The sequence below is a fragment of the Pimephales promelas genome, chromosome 22 (assembly GCF_988280905.1).
Source record: "Pimephales promelas chromosome 22, fPimPro1.hap1.1, whole genome shotgun sequence".
Classification (NCBI taxonomy): domain Eukaryota; kingdom Metazoa; phylum Chordata; class Actinopteri; order Cypriniformes; family Leuciscidae; genus Pimephales; species Pimephales promelas.
The window spans coordinates 9,293,673-9,314,655 of NC_142790.1; the positions used below are offsets into that span (position 1 = coordinate 9,293,673).

The following is a 20,983-nucleotide window of genomic DNA, read 5'->3' on the forward strand; positions in this document are numbered from 1 at the left end:
TTTTGTGAAAAGTATGTGAAAAACATTGTCATTAATATTTTAGAATAGATATAGTGATTAAAGACACTCTACTACTAGATTTACTACAAATGTTCTACTAAAGTCTGCACATGGTCACTCCCTCCTCGCTGTGAACATCCCCAACTTGCATCATAATTGGAATCATGAGAACATAGTTTTTGTGACAGACTGTGAATGTGTCAGGGATTTTTGTTTTTTTTATTCAGAGGGACAAAACCAAAATTGTCCATGGTTTATCTTCTAGTCAAGTTTAGACTTTCATAATATGATGAAAAATATTACATATATCATTATATACTTTTTTGAATCCTGAACAAGAAGGTATGTGCTTTACTAATTTAATTTATTTTACTGTGGGGGATAGGTTATTCCTGTGACCTAGTTTCATTTATTACATTTATTTGTGTTGTCCTTAATGTAACATATTTCACACACACACACACACACACACACACACACACACACACACACACACACACACACACACACACACACACACACACACACACATTTGCACATTTTTTATATAATGTTATGTTATCATATTCATCATACAAAATGTCTTTCCTATCTTTTGATTCTTTAATGTCAGTCCTATCTTTTGATTCTTTAATCCTTCTTTTAGTATTTAACATAAGTTAAACATCATGAGACATTTAGTATAGGTTTGAGTATATGAGGGTGAAGGACATTTTTGCAGTGATTAAATTATTAAAGTAATTCAAGAACACTGAATGAATTTGTTTTAGTACACGGTCAGTCACTAATGTAAAACAGATACTGTTTTGTTTGTCTTTATTGTCAGGCATTTTATCTGTCCCTCACTGATGTTCTGCACACGAGACCATCTGACTTTCTTTACCTCATAGTTTTAGTGAAGCATGTTAACTGCTTTACTGCTTCAGGAGACATTTTTTTCAGGATGATTTTAGGTAAGTTTCAATGTCAACTTTATTTATATATCACCATTAAAAACAATGTTTGTTGACCGAAGTGCTGTACAATATGTAAAAAAACAAAAAACAAACAAACTTAACAACATAACAGATTACAAACAAAATACTACACAAATAAGCTATGATTAAAATCTAGAGAAAATAGATATGTTTTGAGATTTGCTTTATAATCGTGTAGTGTAGGGACAATTCTTTATGCTTTACTCTTTTTAATGTTCGGTCACATAAGACATCTGTTATTAGATGTGCTCCGATCAGGATTTTTGGAGCAGATCACCGATTACTGGAAGCTGTATCACCCGATACTGATACCGATCACCGATTAAAGGGTCTATTTGAAGCCTTCTATTTATCATGTAGCATTATTATTAAATTATATTTAACAACAATGTACATTTAAGTATACATGTATTACATGTATTATACATGTATTACATTTAAGAGAAGACAATGTATCATGAATTTACACCTGTGTATTTATTTATTTATTTTTAAGTGCACAGCAACAAAAAAATACAAATAACTAACAACTTCCATATCTGTATATATCTATAACATTGCTTTTTTCTGGGATGCTTAGTTAGATTTTGTGGGCATTTAGAGAGGAAGAGAGAGATAGAGAAAGAGACAGTAGAGATTATTAGATTAAAGGGGTGGTTGATTGCGATTTCACTTTTTTCATTTTAAATAGTGTGTAATGTTGCTGTTGGTGCATGAATAGTATTTGCAAAGTTGCAGCGCTGAAAGTTCAATGTAAGCAGAGATATCGTCTTTTAAAAATCATATACACTATACACTTATACTTATACAGTATACACCAACATGTGTGCCAATTTAGTCCCAATTAGTATACTTCGGGTACATAGATATTAGTATACTTATTACATAAAGAATAGTTAAAATAACTTGAACTTTACTTAAGTATTCTCTATGAAACTTGAAGTATACTTATTTTTTGTTTGAAGGTATGCAAGAGCAAATCCATTAAAGGATTTAAAGACCTACTGGTCTTTCTGCAAATGTTTTAAAGCAACACTTTAAATACATTCTGTTGCAAACTGGAAGGCATTGCAAATATATTCAAACCAGATTAATGTGCTCCTCTTTCTTATCCCTTCCTTCCCATGTTATAATATCTTTAGAATTTGTCATGCTGTTTTTTCTCACGGACGTAACAGCAAAGTTTGGGACCACCCCGCATCTTAAACAGATTGTCATCGGACGGTGTTATGAATATGTAACCCTGGTTAATCCCCACCCCAGGTAAGATGTATAAGCATTTTGCAAACTAATATTGCTTATTTAAAATGTCTAAATAGGGAAATGTAATAATATATTGTTTTATGAAGTCTGTTTTATATGATTTCATTGATATTTGCTGAGACAGTTCAGCTCTGCTATCTGGCTCATTACTTTCACGTTCATTAGCTAATATTGCAAGTCCTTGAAAATTTTTATTTTAAATTGTAGAAATTTTCTCTCTAACAGGTATAATTGTGAGGAGATATGGCAGGAGTTTGAAAAGGCTGTGGTTAGGAGATCACCCTGCGATGTGAGAGTTAAAGATTACCAAAAAATGTTCCTGGCCATCACTCAGATTTTACCATGTGGCAAGGTGATTTCTTTCAAGTGTTTTCAAATTAGAAACTTAACAACAGTATAGAAAGTTTAAAGTATTTAAAGTATTTAAAGATGTATTCAATCTTTAGATTGACACTTTAAAGCTAAGAATAAAACTGAGCTCAGAAGTTGGCTCAAGCAAATAGTGTCATGATTCTGCCTTCTTGTCCTTGATTTTCTCTAGTCGTGAGGCAGGATCATGACCGAATCATGTTTTGTGTGCAAGCGCATGGCCTGTTTGGGCCATGTGCTTGTGTTGTCTTACGTTACCCCGCCCCCTTGTTATCCTCGTCTTGTCATTATTGTCTAGTCAGTTTCACCTGTCCTTGTCATCATTAGTGTTCCCCTTTATAATCCCCTTGTGTTTGCTGTCCTGTGTCGGTTCATTGTTTGATGTTGTCATTTGTTGCGTGCGTACCTTGATAAACTTACCTGTGCTGTGAATACCTTGATGAACTTACCTGTGCTGTGAGTACCTTGATAAACTTACCTGTGCTGTGAGTACCTTGTTAAACTTACCTGTGCTGTGAGTACGTTGTGAGAGTCTTGTCTAGTGTTATTATTGATCCTGTTTCTGGTTTTGATTTATAGTCTAGTTTGTCAAGTGTTAGTCTAGTTTAGTCATTCAGTGTTCTTTCCATGTTTTGCCCCCTCGTGGGTTTTGTTTTCCCCTTGTTTTCTGTATAGTTAAACGTTTAATCACTGCATCCAGTCTGCGCTTGGGTTCTCCTTCCGTCCACCTGACAAATAGTGTGAATGGGCTTTGAATTTTAAGTAAAGAAATAAAGCAAAACAACAAAAACAAGCCTGTAAGGAAATAGACACAGTATATGGTACATGTTGCACAAAGCTGGTTTCAGTGGCTAGGTGAATTCAGTTTGAGCAATCTTAGATTTTTGATGCTCAATAAGTTGGATTGGTTTAAGTGGTGTTCGTTACAATGGTAACTTGCGTTACATGTCTAACCTACTCCAGAACAGATTATTCTGGTTCAAAGAATTTTGTTGTTATCTCTGAATTATATTATTAATTGAATATCCTCAATGCATTACAGGAAAGCAATAATAAATGAGGAATTAAATTAATTAAAAATATAATTTTTATTTATATAGTTAATAATATAATACATACATATAAATTAAAGCTTTAGAATGTGTGTGTGTATATATTTATATATATAAATATATATTAATTATTTTTCATTATTCAATTTACTTTAGTTCAGTACACTTTATTGCCCCCAAGGGGAAAATTGTCTTGGTGCCCACATGCACATACACTGTCATTTAATCCCTCCTACCATGTAATACATTCAACGGTCTAACACATATTTATCAAAATACCTAAATGGCTAAACCACAACACAATTTTAAAATACAAGCATCATAGAAAAATCATCAGCATCATAAGCATAATAAGAAGTGATTTCATATTCTTCAAAAGTCTGATTAAAGTAAGTACAAAAGATTTCTTGGAACGATTTTACCTACACACTGGCAAACTATCCACCTTTTTCTGCGCCTGTTCTATTTCCCATGATTCATAGCGGGTTCAACTGACTAACCGGTTTTCCACTTCCTGTTGAAGTATTTGTTTACATAGAATGCTAGCACAGTCCAGACCACTCATCTATTGTCACAAACTGCTCCAGCCTTCCAGCACCAGAACCCATATTGGGTCTAACCATCTGTCGACCTCAGAACGACAACGACGAATCTCGAATCATCTCTGCTTGTATTGTGGAACCGTCGGCCATCAACTACTCACCTGTCCCATTCGTCCTCCCCGGCCAGCAGTGAGTACAGTTCGTCTCCCGTTATCCATCTCTTCTATGAAATATACACCAGTTACCATTACTTACCAACATCGATCTCCTCCAGTACAAGCATTGATTTACTCCGGTTCTACAGGCAACTTCATCGCGCTATCCACTCTTCAGCGACTCCAGACTCAACAGAGAGCTATTCCCCACAGTCTACATGTACAGTCCATCCTGGGGAAACCTCTTGGCTGAGGACGAATCGGACATCGTAGCCTGGATATGTTGTTGCAGATCGGCCATCTTCATCGGGAGGAAATATCGTTTCTGGTGCTGGAGGGCTCAACTGCTGAGATCATCCTGGGACGCCCGTTGTTAGAGAAACATTCTCCCAACATCCAGTGGTCCTCCGGTGAGATCTTGCAGTGGGGAAAGAACTGTTTCAGCCGTTGTCTTCTCTCAGTCAGAAAATCCTCACATCCATCATCTGTTCCATTATCCACGGTTTCCCTTGCATCCACTTCTGTCGAGAGTCCACCTGTAGAAAATCTACGCGAAATTCCCTCTCCTTACCGGGCGTTCCAGGATGTCTTCAATAAGCATATGGCAACCACACTTCCACCTCATCGGCCATGGGAGTGTGCGATCGACCTGCTGCCTGGGGCGGTGCTACCGCATGGTAAGATCTATCCATTGTCCATCCCGGAGCAGAAGGCCATGGAGGAGTATATCGAGGAGGCGCTACAACAAGGTTACATCCGTCCATCAACCTCCCCTGCCGCTTCCAGCTTTTTCTTCGTTGTGAAGAAGGACGGAGGCTTGCGCCCCTGCATCGATTACCGGACTCTCAACCATGCCACAGTCAAATTCCGTTATACCCTTCCTCTGGTCCCAGCCGCGTTGGAACACCTGTTCACCAAGCTAGACCTCCGTAGTGCCTACAATCTGATTCGGTTTCGCAAAGGAGACGAGTGGAAGACCACGTTCATAACTCCAGCAGGGCACTATGAATATCTTGTGATGCGGTCTGTCCAACTCACCTTCTGTGTTCCAAGGGTTCATGTACGAGATCTTCCGTGATATCCTGAACCAATTTGTCATCATCTATATCGACGACATCCTCATTTACTCTGCCAACCTGCCTGAACACATCCGTCACGTTCAGTTTGTCCTCCATCATCATCTTTACTTAAAGCTAGAGAAATGTGAGTTCCATCAGAAAACCATCCAGTTCCTAGGCTATGTCATCACTCCTCAAGGTGTCACCATGGACCAGAGGAAGGTGGACGCCGTCACCAGTTGGCCTCGACCCACCAATATCAAGGAACTACAATATTTCCTGGGCTTTGCCAATTTCTACCGTTGCTTCATCAAGGGTTTCAGTCAGATCAGCGCTCCTGTCACATCTCTACTTAAAAGTGGGGCCAAGTCTCTGTCCTGGACCACCCAACCCACCAGCGCCTTCGAGGAGTTGAAGAGGTCCTTCAGTTCTGCTCCTACCCTCATCCTTCCTGATCCATTCCTCGTAGAAGTCGATGCCTCCACCACCAGGGTAGGAGCAGTCCTCTCACAGCGGCAGGGGAACCCACCCCGACTCCATCCATGTGCCTTCTTCTCCAAATAACTGTCCCCGACGGAGCAGAATTACGATATCGGCAACAGGGAACTGCTAGCCATCAAACTCGCCTTGGAGGAGTGGAGACACTGGCTGGAGGGAGCTAAACATCCGTTCATAGTCATCACCGATCACCGCAACTTGGAATACTTACGTGAAGCCAGAAGACTTAACACCCGCCAGGCTCGCTGGGCACTCTTCTTCACTCGCTTCAACTTCAAGGTCACCTACCGTCCCGGTCATAAGAATGTCAAAGCAGATGCCCTGTCCCGTCAATTTCAACCTGACTCCAGCCTGTCTGTTCCTGATACAATCCTCCCTCCAGCCCTAGTGGTTAGCCCCATCCAGTGGAGCCTGGACAACCACATCACCGAAGCCACCCAGTCAGAACCTCCTCCGCCGGGAGGTCCTGAGGGACGGGTCTATGTACCCACACGGTTACGTCTATTCCTCATGGAATCAGTTCATACATCCCCGGGCTCTGGACTCCCAGGCAGCCACCATACCCTCTCGCTCATCCAACAGCGCTATTGGTGGCCAAACACGACCCAGGATGTCTCCCGGTACGTGAAGGGCTGCTCAGTCTGCGCCATGGCCAAAGTTCCCCGCCAACTCCCGGAAGGAAAGTTCCCCTTCCTGTACCCACACGACCCTGGTCTCACTTAGGGGTTGACTTCGTCACCGACCTACCCGCTTCAGACTCTCATACATGCATCCTTGTGGTGGTCGATCGGTTCTCAAAAGCCTGCAAACTCATCCCCCTGGCCGGTTTGCCTACCGCCTTTGAAACCGCAGAAACACTCTTCCATCAAATCTTCCGTCACTTCGGCATCCCCGAAGATATAGTGTCTGACCGTGGACCCAAGTTTATTTCTTGAGTGTGAAAGGCATTCTTCAACCTGTTAGGTGTTTCAGTCAGCCTGATTTCCGGATACCATCCACAGTCCAACGGCCAGACTGAGCGGAAGATACAGGAGATCGGGAGATACCTACCAGGACTGCTGGAGTCGTTATCTCCCCAGGGCGAGTATGCACAAAATTCCCTTCGTCAACCTACTACCGGACTCACTCCCTTCCAGTGCATACTCGGTTTCCAACCACCACTATTCCCCTGGTCCGGAGAACCCCCCAACATTCCGGCAGTCCATCACTGGTTCCAGATGAGCGAGAGGGTCTGGGACTCAGCCCATGTACACCTCCAGCGGGCTATCCGGAGACATAAGAGCCAGGCCGACAACAGACATTCAGCGACACCTCAATATCAACCAGGGCAATTGGGCTGGCTCTCTACCCGGGACATCCGTCTCCGGCAGCCCTGTTGTTAGCTGAGTCCCAGATGTATAGGTCCGTTTGCCATACAGAGGCAGATCAATGAGGTCACCTACCGGTTATCACTCCCGGCTCACTACCGAATCTCACCCTCATTCCATGTTTTGTTGCTTAAGCCCTATACTAATCCTCTCACTCCTCCTTCCCCAGGGTCTGGTGCTGAAGATGTACCTCCTCCTCCCGTGGACCCTGACGACGACAACATCTAACGAGTCCACGACATCCTTGACTCCCAATGACGGGGAGGCCATCTGTAATATCTCGTGGACTGGGAGGGCTTTGATGCCGAAGATGTTGGGTGCATCGTGAGGACATTTTGGACCCCACTCTCCTTAAAGACTTCCACTCTGCTCACCCGACTCGTCCAGCACCTAGAGGTTGTGGTCGTGCCCGTCGTCGGTCCATTCCGCCAGCGGGAGCTGGCCGTGGAAGGGGGGGGGGTACTGTCACGGATACACCAGCCTCAGCGCCAGACACCTTCACTCCGCCCACTCGATCTGCTTCCCCGGATTTCTAATCACCATCACCTGTCACCAACACCTGCCTGCAATCCCCGTCTCATTCACCCTCACCATAAAAGAGTCATCTGTTCACCTCTCCAGTTGTCTGGTCTCGTCTATTGATACGACTACAGACTCCAGCCATTCCCTGAATCAACTTACCTGCTACTTGCCTTACAAGCGATCTTCATCCAACCCGTCTTCCGTCAGCTCTCCGTTCCTGGTCCGGTCCCTCTGATCCCTGTCTTCCGTCTGCCTTCTATTCTCACCCAGCCTGCAAAAGATAAGAGACTCTATTTACAAGACTGCTCTACGTTACGTGCAATTCTCTCTTAACCAGATACTCACCTGCCATTTCCCGTTGCTACCTACTGCAATACATTCTTTAAACTTACCCGTCTGTGTCTTCCAGTTCTGTGACATGGGCCAGTTCTCCTTTGGCGTTAATGAACTAGAGGCCGGATTTACAGTAACTGTAAGGTAAAAATGTATATGAATGTCTCTAAACAGACTAAACGTGAACCTGTGATAAATGCTGATGGTGTTCACATGTGCATTAAGAATTGATTCTATAGTTATGTGCGTTTGAATATATGTGCGCAGGTTTGTAATTCCCTACATGCCTCAACAAACTACTTGTCTTGTCTATAAATTTGATAAAGAATTTTTGTTTTATTTTTTTCACTTCGTGGTAGGTACGCGGAACAAAATCCACAACGCTTTATCTGTAGAGTGGGAAAGGGATTTTCCATAGGGAGAGGCTAGTTGGCACTTCATTGTCATCGGGTCTAAGCTCCTCGTCAGATCTGGATACGGCCTGGATCCGGCAGGCTGCGGGAAAACCTTGGGATAAATAAAGACACTCAAATTAGTGTAGATGCCATTCTTTTTATGATCTAACGAGTACATCAGGATTTGAAGAGATTCACTTTGAAATTGATTTATGATATGTTTTAGCTTACCTCAAGGGCATCCAAGATGTAGGTGTCTTTGTTTCCATTACAATAATCGGTAACACTTTAGAATACTGTATCTTACTTACTGCATAACTAATAAGGAATTAATGAAGAACTAATAGGTAATTCTTTATTAACACTTAAGTCACTACTGTTAACTACTAAGGAAGATATGTTAACTAATCAGCATGTAATATAATTTTATGATTGTGTTAAGTATCAGTTAGTTAATCAATAGCTAATGAATTCTGTCATACCTCCTGAAGAACTACTATTAATTATCTATTAATTAAGGTTCAATAAAAATAACTATGAAGTAACTACTAATTAACAGTCATACATAGTAGTCAGTTTGTCATTCTTCAGCACTAATAAGAAAAATAAGTGCAGACATTTACCTATAGGCTATGATCTGCAAATAAGCAAAAACATCTCATGTATATATTACACCTTATTATTATACTTAGTTATTATACATTTTAAACTTCTTTTGCACCATTCAAGTTACGGCAATATCGCGGTAGCCACATACACTGAGCCTGCGTTCTCCCAAGGTTTTTTTCTCCATTCTGTTACCTGATGGAGTTTTGGTTCCTTGCCACTGTTGCCTTTTTCACTTCTCTTCGCCTTTGTCGCAAGTAATTGTCGTGTATTTTACAAAGGTTTAGATGATTACGTTAATATATATAGGCTAATTTTTTTTTTTTACAGTAAGTTTGATTTGAGTCAGAAGTATGTGATAATTCTTTATTAATTACTAATGGGTTCCCTACAAGCCTAATTCCTAGATAATTATTTGAGAATTATTAATTACTTACTAATGGGTTCCCTGTATTGTCACTTTAGAATACTGTTCCAGCTTCTAAGTAATTCCTGAAGAACTATTTAAAAGTTATTTATTAATTACTAATAAGTTCCTTATATTTTCACTTTACAAGACTGTTTCAGATTATAAGTAGCCTAATTCCTGGATAATTCTTTATTAATTACTAATGGGTTCCCTATATTTTCACTTTAGAATACTGTTCCAGCTCCTAAGTAATTCCTGCACAATTATTTGATACTTATTTATTAATTACTAATAAGTTCCCTATATTTTCAGTTTCCCTCAGTCGTTGCCTCAAATACATGAATTTACTCAGTGGTATTCTATGCTGAGGAAAAGAGACACACACAGTACTGTATATAAAATATACAAATAATCTGAGGTTAGTTTTGTATGATTGTTCAGTAGTTACTTTTTAGTTATTTTTCTTGAACCTTAATTAATATATAATTAATAGTAGTTCTTCAGGAGGTATGACAGAATTCATTAGTTATTTATTAACTAACTGATACTTAACACAATCATAAAATTATATTACATACTGATTAGTTAAACACATCTTCCTTAGTGTCACGGTGTGGGTGCAGGCAGAAGAACAGGCAGATTCCAAAAAGCTCCAATGCAAGGGTTTAATCACAAATACACAGGATACAGGCAGGCGGAACACGGGGTAACATTAACATTGACCGACAACGACTGAATGGAACTGAACAAACTAAATACACAGAGGAATTAAGCTAAATGAGGTGAACACAGGTGGAAATGATAATGACAGGACGAGGAACAGGTGGCTGATTGGGGAGTGAGTCCGGGAGAGGAACAAGAGGATCCTGGGAAGTGTAGTGCAGATGACGGGACAGACAGGTGAAGACGGCAGACTGTGACATCACTCCCCCCTCCCGGTAGGCGTGGCCTCACGCCGTAACATCAATGGGGAGGGGGGGTGGGCGCCCTGGAGGCTGTGGAGGGCGTGGTCAGGAGGGAGAAGCCCCCCCCAGGGTGGAGCAGGCTGAGGGCGAGGCCAGGGCGGAGCAGGCTGAGGGCGAGGCCAGGGCGGAGCAGGATGAGGGCGTGGCCAGGGCGGAGCAGGCTGAGGGCGAGACCAGGGCGGAGCAGATGGAGGGCGAGACCAGGGCGGAGCAGATGAAGGGCGAGACCAGGGCGGAGCAGAAGGAGGGAGGACCCCTGGTGGAGCCGATGGAAGCGGGGCTGACCACACCAGGGGGCCGACTGACAGGGGCGGAGCAGATGGGAGAGGAGACCAGGGTGAAGCTGAGGGACTGACGACGGGAGGAGCTGATGAGGGACCGTGGGAACATGGGGACACCGCAAGCTCTGGTGACTGAAGTGAAGACAGGGGTACAGAGGAACACGGTGAGGACAGAGGGAGTGAGGGCCGATGGGTGACTGGAGGGAGTGAAGAATCCAACTGAAGCAGGGGGGTGAAATGACGGGGCAAGGCAAACAAATGGAAGTCCAGAGGTGAAGGACGGGTGATGAGGGACCGAAGGGAATCCAGAGGGGCGAGGGAGCCTGGACGAGCTGGTGCACAGAGGGGCCATGGAGGAGCTGAGGGAGGTAGAAGCCACGGGGGAGCCGATGGGACCGGGGGCCGCGGAAGTGTCTCTGTGGAGGAGGTAGGAGGCGAACACTGAGGATCCCATGGCCAGGCAGGTTTCGGGGGACTGGAGAGCAGAAGAGTAAACGGAGGGCAGGTGAGAGGAGGTGGGCGAGGGAGGCTGGGTGGGATCCTGGTCTCCGGCTGGACGGTCTGGACGGTCTCCGGCTGGACGGTCTCCGGCTGGACGGTCTGGACGGTCTCCGGCTGGACTGTCTGGACGGTCTCCGGCTGGACGGTCTGGACGGTCTCTGGCTGGACGGTCTGGACGGTCTCTGGCTGGATGGTCTGGACGGTCTCTGGCTGGACGGTCTGGACGGTCTCTGGCTGGACGGTCTGGACGGTCTCTGGCGCGGGCTGGACGGGGCTGGACGGAACCAGCGAAGAGGAGAGTTTGGGCTCGGCGGGGCTGGACGGAACCAGCGGAGAGTAGAGCTCGGGCTCGGCGAGGCTGGACGGATCCAGCGGAGAGGAGAGCTCGGCGAGGCTGGACGGAACCAGCGGAGAAGAGAGCTCGGGCACGGCGAGGCTGGACGGAACCAGCGGAGAGGAGAGCTCGGCGAGGCTGGACGGAACCAGCGGAGAAGAGAGCTCGGGCACGGCGAGGCTGGACGGAACCAGCGGAGAGGAGAGCTCGAGCTCGGCGGGGCTGGACGGAACCAGCGGAGAGGAGAGCTCGAGCTTTGCAGGGCTGGCGTGGAGCGCCGGCTTTCTGGGGACAAGAACCAAACGGGGCCGCCGAATTGGATGGAGGATCCCCAGAAAAGTCACGGCGTCCATGTTTCTTTGGGGTCGGTCAATCTGTCACGGTGTGGGTGCAGGCAGAAGAACAGGCAGATTCCAAAAAGCTCCAATGCAAGGGTTTAATCACAAATACACAGGATACAGGCAGGCGGAACATGGGGTAACATTAACATTGACCGACAACGACTGAATGGAACTGAACAAACTAAATAGACAGAGGAATTAAGCTAAATGAGGTGAACACAGGTGGAAATGATAATGACAGGACGAGGAACAGGTGGCTGATTGGGGAGTGAGTCCGGGAGAGGAACAAGAGGATCCTGGGAAGTGTAGTGCAGATGACGGGACAGACAGGTGAAGACGGCAGACTGTGACACTTAGTAGTTAACAGTAGTGAAGAAGTAGTTAATGAAGAATTACCCATTAGTTCGTCAATAATTCCTTATTAATTCTGCAGTAAGTAAGATACAGTATTCTAAAGTGTTACCCTGAAATGTTATGACCATGTTAAGAATATAAAACCCCCACAATTGTTCACTTTTTAGACATGGTACTTTTGTGATTAGTAATTAATTGGTTATTATTTCTTAGTTCACAAGTGGTTCTCAATGAGGATATATTTCTTTAGTAACAATCAAATACCTACCAAGGAACTACCTTTGTTACTAAATTACCTATTACTTAATGATTAGTTAATATTGCTTCCATATTAGTTAATAGTATTAACTTCGGTGTTAATGCAGTACTACCTATTACTTCCTGCATAGCTACTTGTTAACTACTGACCATTATTTTAAAGTGTTACCCATTTCAGAAGCATGTGCCTCAAATGGGTTCTTTGTGGAAACCAGTTTATGAAGTTTATACATCCCCCCAAATACATTAGCTAGGTTGAGATTGTGACCACTACTCTTGCCAGGATGGACGCATGTTCTCTGTTTATTTAAAACTTAAACATAAAATAATCCTAATAAAGACAGTTTTTAAAAATAAATCTTAAATAATTAGGAAGTGATGCTGACACTCTCATGATTGGATTAGTTCACTATTATGAGCTCTATTGAATGTCAGTCACATATATCTCAGACTCCAAAGACCTATAACTTTATGTTACAGTAGCTGCCTGAGGAGGACTTCTCTTTAGCACATGAATATAAACATTGATGTTCACTTGTCAAAAACAATTAGCATCTTTAATGAAGAAATTGGCTGCATTTATGTTACGATAAGCGCAAAACCACATCTTCCAGATTACAGTGTTTGTTAGAATATTAGTGCCTCACAGAACATGTACAGTATGTGTCAAATATAAAATTAAATTACTTGTATCATTTGTGAAAAACATGTTAACTCCTCAATAACTACTTAAAGGAGCAATGTGTGATTTTTAGCGACATCTAGTGGTTCGGTTGCGAGTTTGCACCAGGTTTGCACTAAGGGCTCAGCCCACTGCTCACCCCTCCCTTTCGAAGAAGCTACGGTTGCTAAAACGGGACAAACATCTCGTCGGCTGAGACAGCAGAGAATAGCCAGAGTAAGCCAAGAGTGTGTAACATTGTCACTGTTTCTGTACCACAGTCCATTATAAACCACATCATGAATACTGTTTACAAAGCCATAGTCAGGTGAGGATCAAGGGTTTTAATATATAATTTAATAAAATAATATTAATCAGCTGATTGTCTCACAAACGTAACCAGCAGCACATTTATCCCCACATACTGTAGCAAACCCATAATACAGCGAGGGAGCAGCTATATATTTTTTCTAACAGGGTAGAAATAGTTTAGCTGGCTAATATGAGCTGTTACTGTGGCTGAGCTGGGACTCGTCCGCATGAGTCCAAAGGTCGGAAGTGCGCGCGCTGTTACAATCATGTCATCTCCGCATCCCATAGATACTATTTACTACACACAATAGGCTTTTTTTCTCTGATTTTGAAAAATCTTCGCGATCGACTTTAGTGATAAAAGACTTTAGTAAAAGTCTCTATCGACAGGTTAGTGATTCCTGTAACATACTGTTTTACGGTCAATGACATGAATACTAATCATCAGCTGTCTCACGAACATAACAGCACTATCCCCAACATAACAAACCCATAACACAGCGAGGGAGAACTAAGTTACATGAAACAATCCCAACTACATATTTTACACCACTCACAAGGGAAAAGTCACTACTCACGGAGTGTAAGGCTAGCTTTCCGCTACTTCTCTTTCAAGGTAGTGATGAAACGCGTTCTGTAGCACTGTGTGTTCGCGTTCGGCTACGGTAGGAATATGACGTCACAACATGGCGACCTTCATAGAAGGGGATTCCCGCGGTTATGGAGCTATTAATGTCTCATTCTAAGGTAATAAAAACATTACGGTTAATTAAGTAAGTTCTTTATACACCACTGAAAACATAGTTATGGATGTCATATTGCATTTCTGTTAATAGATACTCAACTTTGTTACACATTGCACCTTTAAGCGTTACCTTGTCATCCCGCAGGAACTAGTGATGTGGCCCATTATTTTAAAGTGAAAAACATGTTAACTCCTAACTAACTACAAGCGTTACCTTGTCATCCCGCAATGTTTACACAAGGTAACGCTTGTAGTTAGTTAGGCGTTAACATGTTTTTCACTTTCTAATCCAAGCGTTACCTTGTCATCCCGCAATGTTTACACAAGGTAACGTTTTTCTGTCTATCACTTGAGCACACCTGGGTGTGCTCTTTGATGCCAATCTTTCATTTGAAAAGTCACATGTCTTGTATCTGTAAAACCGCATTTTATCCATCTTATCGTCTATCTCTAAATTATTTCATATGCTCTCATTGACAAATGCAGAACAATTAGTTCATGCTTTCATGACATCAAGACTACCCTACTGGGTAACACTTTATTTGAAGGGGTGTGCATAAGACTGACATGACACTGTCATAAACATGACATAACACCTGTCATAAACATGAAGGAGTCTTTATATTTTTATTTCTTTTTTTTATATTTATTTGTTTATTTCGAGCAATATGTAGTTACACATGACAAGGCAATACGAAGCATTTTGGTTTAGTCTGTACAAGCCTTTAAATTCATCATATTTACATCAACTTTAACAAAACCTAAATCTATTGCTCGAAACTAAATCTATTGATCCACTCCGTTTCGAGCAATAGATTTAGGTTTTGTTAAAGTTGATGTAAATATGATGAATTTAAAGTAGGGTAGTCTTTGACTTCTAAGTTTGATAGAAGTCAAACTTATTTGAACCCACCCTGGTTACCAATAACAGGAAAAACAAAACAAAACAATAATAGTTGCTTCCTTACACTATGTGAATATTTCTAAAAAGATATTATAAGCTTTGTCTGTGTCGGTCTCTCCATAAACAGAACTCCAGTCTAGTACTCTCAGATCATTGTTAAATGAATTGATTGCATCTTGAGTTAATAATCTTTTGCAGCCTACATTACAGATTTCTTTTGTTTTAGAAACATTACAGTCATATATGAAAAAAACAGGTAAATGATCCGTAATATCACAAATAAACAACCCATTAATTATGTTATTTGTCAAGTTGTTAGTAAAGATATTATCAATTAAGGTTGCACTATGTGATGTGATTCTACTTGGTTTAGTTATTGATGGAAATACATTCTTTATTGTACATTCAAGTACATTCTTTCAATGAATTCATCGGTCAATTTATGTTTATTTGGATTTAAGAGATCAATGTTAAAGTCTCCACAAATAAATAAAGGCTTATTAACTTTTGAAAACATGTTCTCCATTTCTTCATTAAAAGTATCAATACTTGACCCAGGTGATATATAAACACAACTTATAATGATGTTTTTTTTTCTTCTTACCATTATTGATTTCTATTGTTATACATTCCATTAAATTATCACGTACAAATGACATATTGCTTAGAAGCGAATATTTTATAGTTTTGTGCACATATAGTGTGACCCCACCTCCAGTTTTATTTTGTCTATTCATGTAGTGCAGATCATAATCATCCATTTCAAAATGAATTCCTTTCTCTTGATTGAACCAGGTTTCATAAATCGCTATCACACTAAAGGGAAACACAAAACTTTGAAGATATTCACGTACTACATAAAAATTAGTATACAAACTTCTGCTATTGAAATGAATAATAGTCAATTTATCCTCAGTGAAGCAATTGTTGTTGTACTTTTCATTTGTATAGTAGTTACAATTGTTGTTAATAGAAAGGAAAATACTATCAGGATCAATATCAGTCTCTGCATCATGCATATTGTACTTGTCTATAAATTTGATTGTACTGCATCATGCATATTGCAATTGTAATTGTCCTTTTGACCACCAGTATGTGGCTCAGTGCTCATAGTGATAATATAAGTCAGATATTACCTTAGATGTTTCCAGATGACTGATGTGCATTATGATCATTGATACTTGTCCAACTCCTCCATGTTTTTTACTATGAGAATTTTCGCCTCCTCTGGAGACCCATTTAACTTGATGAAGATTTTTCCGTTTGTTACCCATGTGTGCTGGATTTTTTTCCTGTTTCCTGAGGTATCTTGCTTTTCTCGCTATGTCTGCATTCTTTTTTGTTAAGTGTTCATTTATATATACATTCGTTCCTTTGAGTTTGCGGCCTTGTTTTAACAGGGCCTTCTTGTTTCTCCTGTTGACAAATCTCAAGATGACTGCTGGTCTATCGTTGTTGATCCTTCTCGGTATAGGGTGGCAAGCTTCAATGCAATCCAAGTCCAGCTCAACTTTGCTCTGGAGAAAGGCTGCCACTTGTTGCTCCACTGAGTGCACTTCCCTCTCCCCCGGCTAATCTCCGCTGTCCGCGGCTACCGCGCGTACGTACGAGCGTGGTTTGATAGAAATACCAGTGATGAGCACGTCGTTCCTCCGGGAGTACTGCTCCAAGTCGTCAACCCTCCGTTCGAGCTCCGCGATCCTTTTATCCTTCTCAAGGTTTTGGAGGCGCAGCTGTTTAACCTCCTCTAATAATTCCAGAAGGCGGCTCTGCTGCGTCTTCACTGTACTCATCTCATCCGTTAGGAAGTCGAGCGATTTTTTTTTTTTTTTTTTTTAATATCGTCGACTTCCTCTGTCTGCACGTTCTTTTTTGGGCCCATTCCGCTGACGCGCCACCACCCGTGACAGTCTGTTTAATTCCAATCTCAACACGCTCACAAAACCTACTTAATTTGAAGTTAAATCGATTTTTCTCCTCTCACACTTCACAAACATCACTCACAGCGGCCATCTTGAATCAGCGGCCATCTTCGATCCCGATTTTAATGCAAAGTTGACATTGACAAAAATGTCTTTGTTATGACAACTTGACATTAACCAAGACAAAAATGTCTTTGTTATGACAACTTGACATTAACCAAGAAATCATAACCTGTCAACCTGTCACAATTATGTCATAACAGGTCTAATTATCAAACTTAAAGAAGTTATTTAGCTTTGTGTTAAAGGTATAGCGGAGGATTTTCTTTTTCCGGGTGGGTAGTCTATACTATTGGTCCACCTAAGTGTCAATCATTCTGGTGATATGTTTACGTAAGGCCGTCGTACGTGCTCATCCCTATGTAGTTTTCACTTTCAGGTGTATTATGTCGGAGTTACGGTTTCAGCCATTCCTTTGAAAATGGCTGAGGGTCGAAAGAGAAAAAATGTATACGAAGTGTTTGATAAGAAGAGAAAGGCAGCAGAATATAGAAACAAGACCAGAGTGATTTTGGGTTAATATCACACGCTGGCGTGCGCTAAAACAAAGCACAGGTTGGGCTTCTCACTGATGCTGCAGTCGCGAAGATTCTAATAGACAGGTAAAGTTTGTCATGCTATTTGGAGAAATCCATTTAAAATCACTAGTAAAAGTTAATGCAAGCTACTTAGCAATGCTAGCCCTGGCACAAGTCATGCACCGCATAGACACGGTAAACATCTCAATTTGTCTAAAGTAGCCTTTTGACCAAATGGTAAATGGTATCATGCTGAAATATTCTAAAACCTTGTGTGTTCATGTGTTCATATTCTAAAACCTTGTGTGTTTATTATTACACAAATGCAACAAGCTACTTCTCCATTACATATGCAACTATGTATAAAAATAATTTATACGTATTAACGTATTAACAATGAGACATTAGGTTAAGGACCAACGTAATAGCATTGCTTATATGTTGCCATGTAACGTAATTGCGATTTGCAAAATAGTTTCCTCCGAACGTATTTCCTGTGATAAAGGGTCGTACATATCATGTCTTGAGTCCTGGGTCACTCAATCGATCAGTATAATAAGTAAATAAAACACAGAAGGGATATGACATTTTGTCTTTTTTATGAATGTTTTTGAGTTAGTTTATAATTTGCAACATAATTGTGTAAGGCGTAATAGGCGTTCCCTCTCGGGAGCAAGAGTGTTGTGCTTGTGCATGTGCATTTTTTCTTTTTTTTAAATGGAGAGGGCGGGTCTTCTCTAAAATTCGGAAAGATCCTCCGCTATACCTTTAACATTATATTACCCTGTCATATGTTATGGTTGGTTTTAACTTTGGTTGTCATGACACCATTATAACTGTGACATAAATATTTTACTTGTCCTCAAGTAAAGTGGAACACATTGTACTAGTTATAAAGATGGCATTAAGGGTTATTACACTGTCAAATGCTTTGACAACAGTGTCACTAATATTTCTACCAGAAAGACTCTGGAGATAAAATGATGTAACAAAGCGTCCATTTATTGACAGCCCAGCAAGTAATTATTTTCTGAGTTCTTTGGCTTAGGCCCCGTCCATAGATCGTAATCCGAGGGTAGCGGATCAGCATTTCCTGCCTGAAGACGAAGGCAGGGGCGCAGCCGACCCCCCGGGAAGTGTAGACGGGACCAACCTGGTGGTGGTGGGGAGGGTGGAGGTTGTTGTTGCGTCGGCATCTGCGAACTCAAACATGTGTAAGTACCGATCTTTTATACCACAAGAATAAGAACATGATTGGATAACCTGAAGGTAACACGTGACGCGGTAATTAAGTCTTCCTGGCAGAACTTATGCTAAAGCTTTCATTTCTACCAGAAAGACTCGGGAGATAAAATGATGTAACAAAGCGTCCATTTATTGACAGCCCAACAAGTAATTATTTTCAGAGTTCTTTGGCGTAGGCCCCGTCCATAGATCGTAATCCGAGGGTAGCGGATCAGCATTTCCTGCCTGAAGACGAAGGCAGGGGCGCAGCCGACCCCCCAAAAGTAGGTGGATTGTAGATCCATCGGGACGGGGCCAGCCTTCCCCCCAAAATTGATGAACGAAAGTATACCCACCGGTCATGAATCCTAAATGTTCCTAAAATAAAAGGGAGATACCATAATTAGCATGATAAACATTAGACATATACCTATGTGTGACTGGTGTGTTCTTGTGCGGATGTAATCACACTGAGATCAGGTGGATGGTTACTCACAGATGCACTTTACTGGGTCTGGGACAAACAGACTGGGACAAACACCAACAAAGGCAGGTTAACAATGCATCACGCTGCTCAAGACATCAGCAGCACGAGATATGAGAGTCTGCTCACTAATATTTTTACAGGGTGATCGTGAACATATAGTGGAGTAAAAACCAAAATAAAACACATTAAAGAAAATATAAATCATTTTCTCTGTTCTCATTATCACTTCACAAATACAGAGAAGTATAATCTTGAATAACCATCATTTTACATAATTAAATGAAACACTGAAAATGAGCACAGACCCTAAATGGCACGGTTACACGGATCAGCACGTGCGAGCACGTGTGAGCATGTGTGCCGACACGTGAGTTAGGGCTAACACTCAAATTAACTAAAATAACTTCACACAGAACGCGACAAATCCGAATAAAACATACCTGGGACAAACACCAACAAAGGCAGGTTAACAATGCATCACGCTGCTCAAGACATCTTAAATGAGAATAAATAGAGTTCGTCAGAGGATTACCATACACACACACACGTCATTTTATCATTGCGAATCAGAGATATTCAACTCGACTGACAAAAATAGTGACTAACAGTTTAATGTATACTTGTGTGTAATATAAAATCCATCCATTGCACTTAAGGACTATATAAACTCATTTTTATGACACAGCGCTTATAAATGCGACTTACCAGCAGCACGAGATATGAGAGTCTGCTGCTGGTGACGTAGCTCCGCCCATGACGGTACGCACGCTGATGCAAGAGACGTAACAGCCAATGTCGAGTTTTCCCAATTTATACATGAATTTATAAACATTCTTTTAAACTCCGTTACATACACCCCCCCTAAATTCTTGTTAAATTGGGCTAGAACCAGCATATGTAACAAACTAAATATACAGTAGAGATTGCACAAAAAAAAATGTGAGTAAAAGAGCTTTACAATACAGTAAGTCAGAATTTATCTCTTCCCTAGGAAATGTGTAAGAATGAAATGGTACCAGGTTCCACACTTAACACAGACTATAGGAGGTGCAGTCTACACGCTCCTAGTAATTACAAATGTATCTCTGCTCTTCAAATATCTTTAGATGGAAACAACAGACTCTTCTCAAAGTCAAGAAAAACTCACTTCAAAGTAGTTGACTCTCAAATATGAATCATTATTTAGCCTCAGTCAATTTAAACAAAAATGTTCCTTAACAACTCAACAACAAAGTTAGTTCCTTGAAAAATAACTTGTGGATCACTTTTCGAATTACTGTCCACAATTTTCTGACTGTCAATCTCACAAATAAGTCTGTTAGGGGGCTTAACTGATCTCCCTAATCGTGTAGTGACGTGGTCCCTAAGAGTACTTGTGGGTTGACTGCAAATGACAGGGTCAAGTCTATTATCAGGCTCAGGCAAGCAACTGGGGTACTCATTTGGTATGGCTGCAGGCAAATTTTCTGCACTTTCAGCAAGCTGAGGATATTGCTCAGGTTCCGGACTGTATTGATCATTGCCAGAGCACTCAGGAGTCATCTCATCAGACATATCTGAATCACCACAA

At 41.5% G+C, this 20,983-nt stretch overlaps 1 protein-coding gene across 1 annotated transcript in view; it reads left to right on the forward strand.

Moving 5' to 3' along the window:
- The first annotated feature begins 2,127 nt into the window (after window positions 1-2,127).
- LOC120495013 (ADP-ribosyl cyclase/cyclic ADP-ribose hydrolase 1) overlaps window positions 2,128-20,983 on the forward strand; it is a 274,489-nt gene continuing 255,633 nt past the window's right edge. Inside the window, exons 1-2 of the mRNA XM_089125633.1 lie at window positions 2,128-2,240; window positions 2,466-2,592. Of these exons, the coding sequence (XP_088981759.1) occupies window positions 2,128-2,240; window positions 2,466-2,592 (240 nt within the window). The remainder of the gene's footprint in view (window positions 2,241-2,465; window positions 2,593-20,983) is intronic.